Genomic DNA, 14,910 nt, shown 5'->3' with positions numbered 1-14,910 from the left:
CACTTTGTGGAAAATTAATGAAATATAAAAAAGGCCACCTTCAAATAAATAAAATGCAGCAGTGTGCCATTAATATTATTAACATGATATGTAGATATTTAAAACAACAGCATATTAAATGATACTAAATGTGTTATACTGTGTGCAGGTGATAATATTTTTAGGAAGCAGAATTTGAATGCAGACCAACTCAAATGTGGAAGCCTACAAATATATCATCCAAGCTTTCATTTATGATTGTTCATGCTTTGAAATTGTGATGTCAGAATTTGATAAAATGTGCAGTGCTAGGTGTAGCAAATCATTGCTTATTAAATCTACTGTGTTATCTAATAGAACCAAACTAATAGAGCTATCACATAACTGAGAAACTTGTGTGGCTTATTACAAATGGATGAAACCACATATTACCTTAATGAAGACAGTAATCTTTAATAAGGTGTAGAAAAAACAGGTGAGTTGTTTGTTGCTGTGGTAAACAAAGAAGTGTACTGAATCTTTTGGACTACACACAGTGATGCAGTATTGACTCTGATGCTGATTTGAGTTGTCTCATTTTGTATTTTTGTGCTTTGTCTTTTGTTACACAGAGTGAAAGAGATCTTTGGTTTTGCCTTTGCTGGTAAGTAAACAGTGATTGTAATTGAAGCAGTATGAACCTGGCATTGCGTAGCACATTTGGCAACTTACATACAGTAGTTTGACTTTTTGTGATATGTTTCCATTTACTGATTGGCAAAAACACAGGATTTGTGACCTGTAGCAGCAAAGCCCCCACACAGGGCCTCTGACTGTCCCTGAAAATGTCCCTGAAGTTTAATAGCCCATTTATGTATGATTTAAATTTCTTATGGCTTATCAAATCCAAACATAGTTAAATGTCAGATGTCTTTATACGGTGGTTCATTTTCTCCTTATGTTTGTGGATTTAAGTAGCAGACAAAACAATTAAAGTGTTTTAGGGGAGTCAGTATAAGTTGTTGCTCAAACACTTAAGAGCTGCACAGGTATTGATTTATATTGTCTGTCAAATTCTGCTTATGTATTACATTAAAGTCAGAACACTGTAGAAGTATTTTGCCTCACTCGGTATAAGTAATAGCTTTAACAGTTAAGCAATAATAAAAACGAAGAGAACCAGAGGTGTGAGTGGACATTGTTAGGTACATTACAGCCAGTGTGTCCAATTGGTTTATTACTTATTTAGTGAATATAATGTGTTTTAAAATTAAATAGAAAGGTTGCCAAAAAGGTACACTGCAAAATTTATAAATATTCCTAGCAACGGGTACAATGAAAGGACTTTTTAGTGTAATATTTTAAGACATTTAATTTTAATTACAAAACATGGTGCACCTCTGCTATTGTAACATGTTAATATTTAAATGTATTTTAAGATTTACATATTCATGTCAGACATGAGGTTTTCTGTTGCTTCTGATTTATATAATTACTTTGTATCTTACATTTTTAAAAGTTTTGGTTTTCACACTTTATTAGCACTGACTTGTGGTAGAAAATGTTGGAGCCACAAGGCTTCTGTGTAGGAAATATGTGGTATATCCTGCACTTGTGCCAACAAATATTGGTGCCTATTCTTTGCATTTCTGTAGTAATGAATGCTTTTATTACACATGCCATGTGTGACGCTGCAGTTCATTTATCTCCTCTTTACACTACAGTAAGCTCATAAAGCCTTAACTAGTAAAATCCTCAATTACTTTAATTTATGTCATAGTAAATTGGATTGTGTGTGAAGAGGCTCAACAGCCTGAATCATCAAACAGTGATCTGATGTATTGTTTCCTTTCTCTAGACTGCTGATCTGATCGTCTCAAGTCTGGTAAGTAAAGGTTTGTCTGATGTGCAGTGCTGGGAAATGTTTCTCATTATAGGAGATTCAGTTTAGTGCTGTGAGTCAGCACAGCTCTTGGCAATCATCAAATCCTAGAAAAGTCTGTATGTAAACATTTCCAGACTTACAGATCTCTCTTATCATCATACTACATTTTTAATTAGGCCCTAATATCGGCCATGCTGATTTTATTGTAGATTGAGGGGAGTGTGTATTAAACATGCCCCATATAATTTTCCATTTTGCCAAAAGTCATACTGAGTAAATTAATTTTTACTTTTATGTTAACGGCTCCCCAGACATTATGATATACTGTTGTACCAGGTAAGTACACACAGAAATGGGAATTTGAGACCTTTGGGCATTTAGGTACATGTGATGTGTCATAAGTTTGAGTTGAGTGCATGTGAAGTGTTTAAAGCAGGTGGTCTGAAACTGTCTGCTCTAACTTCATTGTGTGGGTTTAGCTTGACCATATAATGTTTACAGTAAGTTACTGTAGCACCACATCTTAGTTTACAGACTCTGTTTGTTTTTATTGTGTTAATAGAATGCAAAAATGTCCTTAGAAATGTTCCACCACCATATGTTAAACATTTTCATTCAGTTGAATCTAATAATGTACTGTACAACTCGTCAGTGTGTAATGATATATATGTTCTGTATTTTTCAGACTGTAAGGCGCACTAAATTCTAAGGCACATTAAGTCAAACAAAACAGATAAGCCAAACTTTATTCAACTCATTTACAATAACTCTCAACGTTGTTCAGTTGTAAGACATAAAATACAGAAGAATTCACTCACTTTTCAGGATTTGTGGATTGATGAATGTGGATTGATCAGTTTGAAATCTGCTTCATAAGCATGGCTCTCAACAGGTGCCAGGCCCTTACACACACACACACACACACACACCATATTATGTTGAAGCACAGTACGAATTACTCTACGAGGGTGCTGACTATGGTAGCCACGCTCCGACAATACATCAAGTGGTGCTGCTTTGTAGCTTACCAAAGACATACTAAAACATTTGACAGATTTTTGAGTGCCCTGTACCACATAGAATTGGTTTGAAATCAGTAAGCACAACCGTATATAAGGTGCATTGTCTATTTTTGAGAAAATTAAAGGCTTTTAAATGTGCCTTATAGTCTGAAAAATACGGTAAAGCCAAGTTTGTTGGAAGTGTGTCTAATTCCACTTTCTTTCTGTCTTACAGGTGACCTGCTGCAGAAAACCCTCTCCCTCTATCATTAACAAGCAATTCAGTCTGTCCTATCACTCTCCCTCTCCCTGCTCCATCTTTTTTGACAAGCCATTCTATCTTCTATCATTTCTCCGCCATGAGCTCTATCTAATTTGACAAGCTTGAACCTGAGTTGAAAAGCAAAACAAGTTTGCCTGAAACCAAGTTTGCCTGAAACCAAGTTTGCCTGAAACCAAGTTTGCCTGAAACCAAGTTTGAGAAAAACCAAGTTTGAGAAAAACCAAGTTTGAGAAAAACCAAGTTTGAGAAACCCAAGTTTGAGAAACCCAAGTTTGAGAAGAAACCAAGTTTTTGGAATTGAAGTTACCACAACTTCATCGATCTGTTTTCAGAATTCGGAGAGATCTCCGCTCTCACTGCTCCATCTTTCCTGTCATTAAACTCTCTCATATCCACTCATTTTGCTGGAAATTACAAGTAAAAAGTTGAATATACAGTATTAGAATTAGAGTACAGTAGAACTCACTGTAGAAACTACTTACAGAGCCCTACATTTGTCATTTTAATTTTGCATTAGACTTTGAAATAAGCACTGATAGTTTGGCTTACAAGTGCAATTTGATAAATTATATAAACTTATATACACCTTTTTTTGAGATATATTTGTAGTAAGATAATCTGGTTATTTTGTAATTCAGACTGTTATATTCACATAAATATTAAATTTGATTCAAATACATTTTTCAAGTCTGTTTCATTGGTTATAACATTTGACTACAAGTTTATACTATTATTATTTAAGGTCAAACCCTTTTTTGTCACTCAGTGTAAGTATTCAATTATAGTTATCATCTAGAGGCTGCCCTGAGAACCCAGACTTCCTGTTTCCTGACTGCTGCAGAACATCCAGCTGAAGAATCCCCATCGCCTGTCATCTGATCACCACACCATCACAGCTCCTTATATTTGCTTTACATTTTAGATATCTGAAAGATTTACACAAAGTCTAGTTAAAAGCTAAGAGTTTTATTATAGCCTGTTGATTGATTGTTGAGATTTATTCTGCATATTACATTACAGAAGTATAGACCTATTTGTTATCCAGTCTGGTTAAAGAAAAATATAAGTAATAATATACAGTTTTTGAAAAAAGTTACAATAAAACAGACCAAAGTGTTTTTTAAAGAACTTTTATATTGAGTTTGTATTTAAGTCAGCCTTTTACATTAATTCTGATAAATCTCTGATTTAATAGTCATTAAAGTCATTAGTTTTTCAGTATTTACAGGTTGACTTTTGTTTACATTTGTGTATACATACAAGTTCCAGTTTGTACTTCAACAAAATGCCAAGAAAAGGTCAAAGGTCGCAGTCCCAGATGCTTAGATGGCAAAAGCAGCGAGAACAGGTAAATGTTTCTGAGACCGGTGAGCAGGTAAAGGTGTCTGTTACAAGTATTCCCAGTCCAGAAGTGCAGGGCAGTGCTCAGACAGCTGCAGTGTCTTATGCAGATGTGGTAAAGAGAGGTGTTCGCTCAGCATGTGTGGCAGATGCTAAAGTACAGCAGGTAATCCAGACTGAACCCCAGGTAACTGTGCAAACGCAGCATGATGGAGAAGCTCCAGGACCGTCTCATGTACAGGTTACAAACAGTGAAAGTCGTCCACGAGTGAGTAGCATCTGTGCATCCCGAAGCCAGGCCTCTGCTAAGTATGGAAAGTACAGGAATCAGCAATGCATGGCTAACAGTTTGGTTTTCCTGTCATTCTTACACGAGGATGAATTCATTACGAGAGCAGATCTTAACCGTGTGTTGGACAAAGGCCATGCCATGCATTCAGATGCCAGAAAGAGGTTTGTGAACAGCGTGTTTCTAGCCTGCGATGAGCTTCCCACAGTGGTCACCAGCCGCAGACACGAGTATCAAGTGGACTTGTCTCAGTTTGCTCATTATGGCACATTTGATGGTACAGGTCATCTTCCGAGCCTTGAACAGGGACTACAGTGTTTGGCTTCAGAGGTTCGCTATGCTTTGCTAGTCATGGGAGGAAACGTCATTGCAGTTTGCAGGCTGACTTCAGGTGAATACGCATATTTTGACCCTCACTCACGTAAGTCTACAGGAATGCCATTGTCACTAGGTGTAAGTGGTGGAACTGCAGTTATGTTAAAATTCACACGTCTTAACGACATGACTGACAGGATCAAATGCTTGTACCGAATGTTTAGCATCGCACCAACCTGCACTTATGAGCTACAGCCTGTCGAGTTTCACAGTGAAAACGCTGCTGACCAAAGAGATGCTAATCAAAACACCGAATACAGACAAACCGCTGCAAGTGTTCCAGCCGCAGCTTTAAATGAACCTGTCCATGAATTAAATTCTCAAACAACCACTGAGCAGACACGGAAAACTGTTACGGAGACTGTAATCACTGAAGTGACACCATCCAGAGTGGATTATTCAGATGAGACAGCTGCTACTGAAAACAAGAATCGTCCTTCTGATTATTTACAGAAAGAAACCTCTGCATCTTCTGTGAGAGAAACTCAGGTAATATCAGATGCTGTTCCTCAGAATGATTCAAACACTGCCTCCTGTTCAATTAAGACAACACAGGAACTCTCACATAAACTACTAAAACGTAATAAACACCGAAGGGAAAAATTTAGGAGAAGATCACTGGCCCAACAAACACTACCACAAAGAAAAGAAAATCAGAAAAAGAAAGAACGGCAGATGTACGCTTTTGATGAAACCTTTAAGGCAAAGAAAAGAAATTCTAGTAGAAAGTCTAATGATCCAGATCATAGACAGAAGAAAAGTGTGTACAAAAGAAATCTGTATAAACTAAATACTACATATAGAGAGAAACAGACAGAACATTTGAGAAAGATCTATAGAGAAAGGGATGATTTTAAGGAAAAACAGAAGGAGCAAATGAGAAGGACCTATAGAGAAAGTGCTAAAATTAGAGAGAGAAAAAGAGAACGTGTCATAAGGACATATAAAGACAACCCCCTATTCAGAGAAAAGCAGAAGGAACGTATAAGAAGGGCTTACAGAACATGTGCTGAATTCAGAGACAAGCATAAAGCTTACATGAGGTCATATGTTTATAACCTATATAAAGACAGTGAAAAATTTAAACAGAAAAAACGATCTTACATTATCAAACGTTATGGAGAAGAGACACAATTTCAGCAGCATCACAAGGACAATATGAGAGAACGAATGAGAGTAAAATATTGGAACGGTTTTTCTTTTAGACAGATGCATAATATCAGATGTGCAATGAACATAAAGAGAAAATATCGTCAGATGCATCGACCAGCTGAAAGTTTACAGTGTCATCCAGATAACAGTTTAATGAATGAGGCCATATCTCGTTTCAGATCAAACATTAAGTCAGCACCATCTTATGTTTGTACTGTTTGTCTAAAAGCTTCTTTTCCTAATCAGGTTAAAATCTGCAAAAGAACAAATTACTCAAAACACCAAACTGTAGCTCAGCAGTGTCTAACTGGTAAATTGTTCATGTGTGTGATGAAGCATGTAATGATCACTGCAGCTTTCCTGTTGAGAGAAAAAAGGAGTATATCTGCCACACGTGTCACAGTTCCCTCAAAAGTGGACGCATGCCAAGGCTTGCTGCTGTTAACGGTTTAGAACTGCAGGATATTCCAGCTGAATTGTGTGATCTCAACATTCTGGAGAGACATCTGATTGCCAAATGCATACCATTTGCTAAGATTATTCCTCTTCCAAAGGGCAGACAAAGACTCATACGTGGTAATGTGGTGTGTGTACCATCTGAGGTCCAACAAACAGTTGACTCTTTACCTCGGCTCAGAAGCCAATCACAGATAATGAGGATCAAGTTGAAAAGACGACTGTGCTACAAAGGCCATCAGCTGTTCCAGACTGTCACCTGGTCTAAACTGATCCAAGCCCTGCGTAAACTCAAACAGATTCATCCACAGTACACAGATATTGTTATCAGAGATGATGCATTGCTTTGTGATCCAACGTTACCTGATGATGACAGCAGTGATGAAGCCAGCATGGGAAGTGATGATTATGATGAAGCAGATCTAATGGAAATTGACAACTATGAAAAAGATGCCCTTTTGTGTGAAACTGAGTCTGAAAGTGAACAAGATGTTAATATGCAATCCTGTGATGAACAGCCAGAGGGACAAAATCCAGAGGAACCAGAAAGTGATTTGAACAATGGCGGTTTTGCTCTAGAAAGTTGTCTGCAGCCTGTAGACATTTCAGAAGAGATTCTCTCTTTCACTGATAACACATATTGTGTGGCGCCTGCAGAAAGAAACAATCCTGTTAGCTTCTTCAGAACTCCTCATTTGGAAGCCATGGCATTTCCTGTGCAGTTTCCTACTGGTCAGAATACACTGGATGAAAAGAGACGTCTCAAGCTCACACCGAGTGCTTACTTCAAGTCAAGGCTTTTCAACATTGATGCAAGATTTGCTAAAGATACAAATTACCTGTTTTTCTCACAGTTTGTCACTGAAATACACTTGGCCAATTCCAGCATGACAATACAGCTAAGGAAAGGTAAAACTATGACCAAAGATGGACGCAAAATCACATCAGGAATGTTACAAAGTAAGACAGAAGTAGAGAAGCTGGTAAGAAATAAAGATGCAATCAGATTTATGCAGCCACTCAGAGGAACTCCAGCTTACTGGCAGAAAACTACCAGAGATCTATTCAGTATGGTTCGTCAAATAGGAACACCTCAGTTCTTTGTCACTTTCTCTGCTGCTGAGATGAGATGGCCTGAAGTGATTCAAGCAATAAAGAGACAGCAAGGTGAAGAGGTTGATTTCGAAGCCCTGGACTGGTCAGAAAAGTGTGAAATTCTAAGATCAAATCCAGTAACCACCATGCGAATGTTTGATAAGCGTGTCGAGGCTTTGTTCAGAGATTTGCTTTTTTCTCCTGCACAGCCCCTTGGTGAAATCATTGATTACTTTTACAGAGTTGAGTTCCAGCACAGAGGTAGTCCGCATATACACATGTTGCTGTGGATTCGAGAAAAGGTAGAAGTAGATGTGGATGATGACCAAACTGTCTGTGACTTTGTGGACAGATACATCTCAGCTCAACTTCCTGATCCAGAAAAACAGCCTGAACTGCACAAAAAAGTCGCTGAACTACAAAAGCACAGCAAAAACACACAAAAACATGCTTTAAGAGTGTGAACTCTGGTTGTAGATTTGGGTTTCCAAAACCACCAGCCACAAGAACAATGATTGTGAGACAGGATGAGGATTCAGACACTGAAGCTGCAAAAGCCAAACTCAGACCTTTGATGAACCTGCTGAAGGAACCTGAAGCTGCTTCTCTCACCATAGAGCAGATTCTGTCACGATGCAACTTGACAATGAATGAGTATGAGCAATGCCTCCAAGACATAAACAAGAAAACAGCGCTGATTCTGAAACGTGACCCAAAGGACTGTTGGATCAACAATTACAACCCACACCTGCTTGAAGCCTGGAACTCTAATTTAGATGTCTCGTTAATATGAATGCCTATTCATGTATAGAATATCTCTGTAAATATATAACGAAGAAAGAATCTGGCCTCTCTGAATACCTGAAGACAGTTATTGATAACTCTGCAAAGAACACGGTCAATGAATGTGATGAAATGAGAGCTGTGATGCAGGCTACTCAAAAAGAGAGAAATCAGTGCACAGGAGTGTGTGACTCGAGTCTGTGGCCTAAAAATGAAAAAATGTTCCCGCATGTTGTATTTGTACCAACAGATGATAACCCAGTAAAAATGAGTCGCCCCATGAGCTACCTGGAAACCACAACACATGACAGTTGTAATATTTGGATGACAAGTTTGGCTGATAAATACAAATGCAGACCTGAGACACCAGATTATGAGGAAATGTCACTGGCTGATTTTGCTGCCTTGTGCCGGCTGGTGAGTGGTCCAAATGAAGGAAAAGATGTGCTTCCTCTTCTAAACCAGCTTGGATTTGTACAAAGGCGAAAGAATGATAAACCAGTATAATCAGGTATACCACTGTTCACAGGAAAAAGATCCTGAGCAATATTATGGACGACTGTTGAGACTTTACCTTCCACACAGATCAGAGCAGGAACTGAAACCACAAGGGTTCCAAACCTATCAGTCCTTCTACAACTCAGGTTTTGTACGACTTCCATGTTCAGACCACAGTGAGTCTGTGAAAAGGGTTGTAAAGAGAAATAAAGACAAGTATGAGAAGAACTCTGAGGATATTGAGAGTGCACTGGAAGAGTTTGAACAAAATAGGGACGTTGTGATGATGAATGGTGCAATCTTGCTCCTGAATCTGAAGTTGTGAGGTTGCAATGTGATGAGAATCTTCCTGAGAGACATTCTGATAATGAGAACGAACAGGAGAATTCCCCGACTACAGTCGTCAGTCTGATGCTGTAACAGAGATCAGAGCCATCAGAGAACAACCTGCAGTCGATCCAGCTGTGGTACGTGTAATGTATCAGAATCTGAACCAGAAGCAGGCCTGCGTGTTCTATGCTATAAGAGACTGGTGTATTCAGCGCGTTTGTGGTTTGAACCCAGATCCATTTTTCTTCTATATCAACGGTGGTGCAGGAACTGGAAAGTCACATATGATTAAGTGTATTCACTCTGAAGCATCAAAGATCCTGAGCAGACTGCCTTCTAATGCAGAAGAAGCTGACATATCAAATCCAACTGTTTACTGACGTCATTACCGGTACAGCAGCTTTTCTATCAATGGCTCTACGTTACATTCCCTACTGAAACTACCCAGGAGTCTGAAACCACCCATTCAAGGACTTGGTAATCAACTGGATGAAGTCAGATCTGAGCTTATAAATGCTGAATTATGTTATTGATAATTTCAATGGTTTCGAAACCCCTTTTGCCTATGTGGATGCAAGACTGAAACAAATCAAAGGCACTCAGAGACCTTTGGTGGAATGTCAGTTTAGCTGTTGGAGATTTTACCACTCCACCAGTGCGACAGTCTAAGCCTCTGTTGTTTACGATCCAAACAGATTGACCTATGGCAGGAACATTTTCAGATGATCACTCTAACAGAGATCATGCGTCAGAAAGATATGTGGCCTTTGCAGAGATGCTGAACAGGATTAGAGTCAAAGAAAAGACAGATGAGCTTCTCAGTGCGACAGAGATTTGTGTCACAGGCTTGACTGTACCAGAAGAATGTCCAATCGAGGTCTTACACATCTATGCCACCAACAAGAATGTTGAATCCCACAACACAGATACGCTCAAGAAGCTCATCAAACATATAATCATCAATGCAGACGATTTCCAGAAGGATAAACTACAGGCAAATGGCACGAAGAGACAAACCATTTACAGGTGGGCGAAATGATTACCCGACACCCTGAATGTGCTGAAGGAGCTCGAGTGATGCTGACCAGAAACTTGGACACACTAAACGGTTTGTCAATGGTGCTTTGGTATACTGATAAAGTGGTAGATCTGAAAGTGATGGACAAATAATTAAACTGGGCTCAGAATGGACAACCGGCAGCCTATGAGAAACACCCGCAGTGCTAATGCAGCATCTGATGATCTGGTTTACATGAGAGAGCAGAGGAGAATCTGAAGTTAAAGGCCGGTACGCAGACAGTTTCCTATAAGCTAGCATTTGCCTGCACAATTCACAAAACCCAGGGTCTTACAACACAGACAGCTGTAGTTTCAATGAAGAACATTTTGAACCAGGTATGGCTTATGTTGCTCTCAGCAGGGTGACGTCTCTCAGTGGACTCTATTTACAGGACTTGGATGAGAACAAGATTTACGCCAATCCCGAGGTAACTGCAGCGCTCCAAACCATGAGACAAGCCAGTGTTGAGGAAATGATGCCTCTTCTTCAGGTCAGAGAAACAGCCAGCAGACCTGACACTCTTACACTGATCCATCACAATACGGAGGGTTTGCCATCTCACATCAGTGACATCAAGAGTCATCATGAAATGTGTTTAGCAGATGTTTTGTGTCTCACAGAGTCTCACCTCCAAGGCTCCTTTGTTGCAGACAGTCTTCATTTGGACGGCTACACCATGTTCAAACGCAACAGACATGTGTCCTACACAAACTTTCCTCACATGGCCAGCAGAAGTGGTGGTGGAGTTGTTGTGTATTTGAGGAATCATTTTCAGGTTCAGGTAAAACAGTATCTGCATAATGTCACTGATCTTGAGTTCTTAGTGTTAAAGGTTCAGGCTCCATTCCCTGCGCTCATTGCTGTTGTGTACAGACCCCCTGACTACAGTTTGACACCATTCATGCAAAACCTGGTAAGTCTTTTAGATTCACTTGAAATAATGGACTGTCACCCAATAATTGTGTGTGGAGATTTTAATGAGAACCAGTTACAGAGTGGAAGAAAACAGATTCTGGAGCAGTTTCAGTCTAGAGGGTATTCACAGCTGATCACTTCTGCCACTACAGACAAGAACACCCTGCTTGACCTCATTTTTATTTCTCAGCCACAGCAAAGTCTCCATTCAGGTGTCCTGAGACATATTACAGTTACCACAACCCTGTGTTTTGTGTCCTGTCCTCCAGCCAATCATGAAGTGTGGTGAGTTTTGAAACAATTACAGATCATGTTTGTTACAGAGTTTACTGATTGTAGAGCATGAAAAAGATTTTTCATTGAAAAATTGTCTTCCCTACTCTGTCTGCAAGAAGACCCTTTCTTATTGCAATGTTATTAATCATTTCACCAAATCATGGCTGAACTTCATGCAGAGCAGGGAACATCTCCCTTCTGTTATCATGCACCTCTGATCTGAAATGTGCTGCAACATTTATTAAAGCAACATCATTTATTTTTTATCCTCATGTTTTAAATTACTAAATCTACTCTTTTAAATACATTTTTCATGGATGTAAATTGTCCTCTCCTTTTGTTGATACTTTATTTACTGTGATGTATGTATCTCAAGAAATGAGAGCTTCCCCTCAAAGGCTTTCAAATTATTAAATAGTAAATAAATAAATCCCAGATAATGCAGGTATTTATTATGGGTCACATGCATAAATACAGACAATTTATTTTCTTGATTATAATAGATTTTGTAGAATCAAAGGTTTTTTCAGTGAATGAGTTTTGCTTGATCATGTTTTACAGGTAAAAAAAATTCAAAGTTTAAACTATCTTTAGCTACCAGAGATTTCTGTATAATACATTTAGTGGAGAAAAAATATTTTACAGCTAACAGAATATGTATAAAAACTGATTTAGATGTAAATGGAAAGTTTCTGCATCAATTTTCTGACTTGGCCTTTATCCGGGTGGGTTTGGGTTTGGGTGGATAAAGGCCAAGTCAGAATTCTCTGAGCAGCTGGAAATAGCTGCAAAGACATCAGAAAGCATGGGCTTTAGGTGTAGCCCATACTTTCTGATGCACTAATTAGATTTACTAACTGACACCCCATACCACATAGACACTTGGGGCTGAGCTGGTGGTGGGTGGGTGGGTGGGAGGGTGGGTGGTGTTAAAAGCACTTTATGTTTTGTAGATGTATTTTTTTTCAGACAGGGCACACACAGTCCTGTTTCCTTTGTGGCAAAACTTCAAACGTCACCATCCTCAGCTGAAACACAACATCTTAACACCATCTTCATGAACTGCTGATCCAAACCTGATCCATCAGTGCTGGACTGCACAGATAACTACATGCCACAAGGAGACTGCTGTTTTATGAACTGCCATATCAGTGTGACATCAGTGGAGAAGATCACATCACCTGACCTCCTGCCTAATCTAGAGACCATCACTATGCTGCCACAGTCCACACCTCTGAACCATCAAGGATGACTCATACTGAGGAAACTGTACTTTCTGTCAGAGTCCAGTGATCTCAGAGCAGAGAGAGGTATGATTCTTTATCTTTGATAAAAACAAAATACATGTCAGAGCTTTTAATTCAATTAATTAATTTAAATCCTGTTTATTTCATAAATAATTCCACACTCAAATGATTAAACTAGTTGGCACTTTATGACTTTTAATTCACATTATGGATGAAAAATCGATGTGTTTTTTCTTTTTTACTCGTCTCTCTGTGCAGGTATTGCTGTCTTCTGAGTTTTCAGTTTCCAAACTGAGACATTCAAACCTTTTGCAGAGCTCATGTCACACTCACATGTGAGATTGCTCTGGATTCTGGTTATGTCGCCTGCAGCACCTATAAGGTATTTCAACATTGTTCATTTTATAACTTATTTCTAGTTTTTAGGCCTTAACACAAATAAAATGTTCCTTTTTCTGTATTTTTTAGAACAAGCTCGTACAGTGTGCCTGCATTCCAGCTTCTTAGACTTTACACAAGTGGACAGAGTATCAGTGTTTGGCCACTCTTACAGACACCGACTTCTGTCAACTCACTGCTACTAATCAGGCACCTCACTCCAGGAAGACAGAGGGCTGCAAGCCTGTCATCGTTTCCAGTGTGACTTTGCATTCTTGGAGTAGCATCAGATTTTTCCCACAAATATTCAAAGGTAACATTTATTTGAGCTTACTTTTTAAATGAAAAGTCTTCCATTGTGTAAATTATATTTTATATGTTTTTGTCTTCTTTTAGCTTTAGATGCAGTGATCGGATATGCTGGAGCTTTGTTAACAGTGTGGAAAACGTGTTTGTGATGGTATTTAAAATGAGGCTTTAAGGTGACAGTTTCCATGTAATTTCAGTCCTTTTACTAAACAAAAACATCTTTTTCATAACATATTTTTATTTTTTTTTAGCAGCACATCATTGGTCAAAGGTAAAAAGAGTCACATGTCACACCAACAATGAATTTTTGACTCTATTTGTGTCACCAGATTTAACAAACAATATCAGTATCAAATCATATGAATCATATGAATATCATATGAAACTGAACTTTGGATTAATGTGCAAATATATTATTTTGTATTTTCGATTGTTGAATAATTATGTTGTAGAAAAACCCAATCTATTTACCCAAACAACGCAACTTGTTTGGGTAAATAGTGGAATAGTGTAATTTTAGTCTGTAAGTATAGCAACCTGAATTCATACAAACACACAGCTCTAAATCTTGAATTGTTGGATGCACAATAATGATCATTTGGTTATTATGGACATTTAAATCAGAATCTATTGAACCATTACATATATTCTTTATAAAGATTACACAACCTCAAAATGCAAAAAAGAAAGTGTTTTAGAGATAAATAAAGAAAGCTCAAAGTGTGTTTGTATGAATACTGCCTTAGTATGGGGTGTCAGTAAGTACATGAGTATGGAATAGGTGTAACAGTGGTTTTCCACATCTGTGCTTAGACTGCTCTAATATGTATAGATAATGGGTCAGACATATCGTTTGACCCATTAAGTCTGTTTGAAAAGTTCATGAAGGTCTCATCCAGTGCTATGTGTTTCTGTTTATCATTTTATATGAGGTCACACAGCTGACTTGAGTTTTGATCAGAGTAGAATCATAACATACAATATTCTTGCCAAAACAGGTGCACCCCTGTTTTGGAAATATTCTTTATTTCATTCCTGTTTCTTTAAATATGTGCATCAATTGTTCAGCTGTGTGACTCTCCATACCTGAAATATATCCCAACGTGGGCTTTATTTCAACAGTATTTTGTAGTTTGGTACCATTTATTATCAAATCAAAAAGCTGTAACTGAAAAAAAGAAGCTCTTGAAAGTTACATGTGCTATATGTAGCTGTAGCTCAGGTGTCAGAGCAGGTCAGCTACTAATTGGAAGGTTGGTGTTTCGATCTCAGTCTGCTC

The 14,910-nt window shown here is 38.4% G+C and overlaps 1 protein-coding gene and 1 long non-coding RNA gene across 5 annotated transcripts; both read left to right on the top strand.

Moving 5' to 3' along the window:
- Positions 1–594: 594 nt before the first annotated feature.
- On the top strand, positions 595–11,203 carry LOC102083162 (uncharacterized). Of its 4 annotated transcripts, none has more exons than XR_003218044.1 (5): positions 595–622; positions 1,817–1,843; positions 3,080–5,178; positions 10,898–10,996; positions 11,157–11,203. XR_003218044.1 is itself a non-coding variant. In XM_025904711.1 (4 exons), the coding sequence occupies exons 3-4, from the start codon at positions 4,413–4,415 to the stop codon at positions 10,906–10,908; spliced, it is 777 nt and encodes a 258-aa protein (XP_025760496.1). In that variant the 5' UTR covers positions 595–622; positions 1,817–1,843; positions 3,080–4,412; the 3' UTR covers positions 10,909–11,061. The 4 variants fall into 4 exon arrangements, 1 of the variants encoding a protein (XP_025760496.1); XR_003218043.1 differs by having other exon boundaries at positions 3,080–5,148; positions 11,127–11,182; XR_002059210.2 differs by lacking the exon at positions 11,157–11,203 and having other exon boundaries at positions 3,080–5,148; positions 10,898–11,061.
- Positions 11,204–13,251: 2,048 nt separating this feature from the next.
- Positions 13,252–13,855, top strand: LOC109198398 (uncharacterized). The gene is made up of 3 exons (XR_002059211.1): positions 13,252–13,326; positions 13,413–13,635; positions 13,719–13,855. It is a non-coding gene; the product is annotated as an uncharacterized LOC109198398 (long non-coding RNA).
- The last annotated feature ends 1,055 nt before the right edge of the window (positions 13,856–14,910 follow it).

This window comes from Oreochromis niloticus, unplaced genomic scaffold (genome assembly GCF_001858045.2).
Source record: "Oreochromis niloticus isolate F11D_XX unplaced genomic scaffold, O_niloticus_UMD_NMBU tig00003838_pilon, whole genome shotgun sequence".
Lineage (NCBI taxonomy): Eukaryota > Metazoa > Chordata > Actinopteri > Cichliformes > Cichlidae > Oreochromis > Oreochromis niloticus.
Note: the sequence above shows the minus strand (reverse complement) of the source record. Positions and strands in the feature narration are given on the sequence as shown.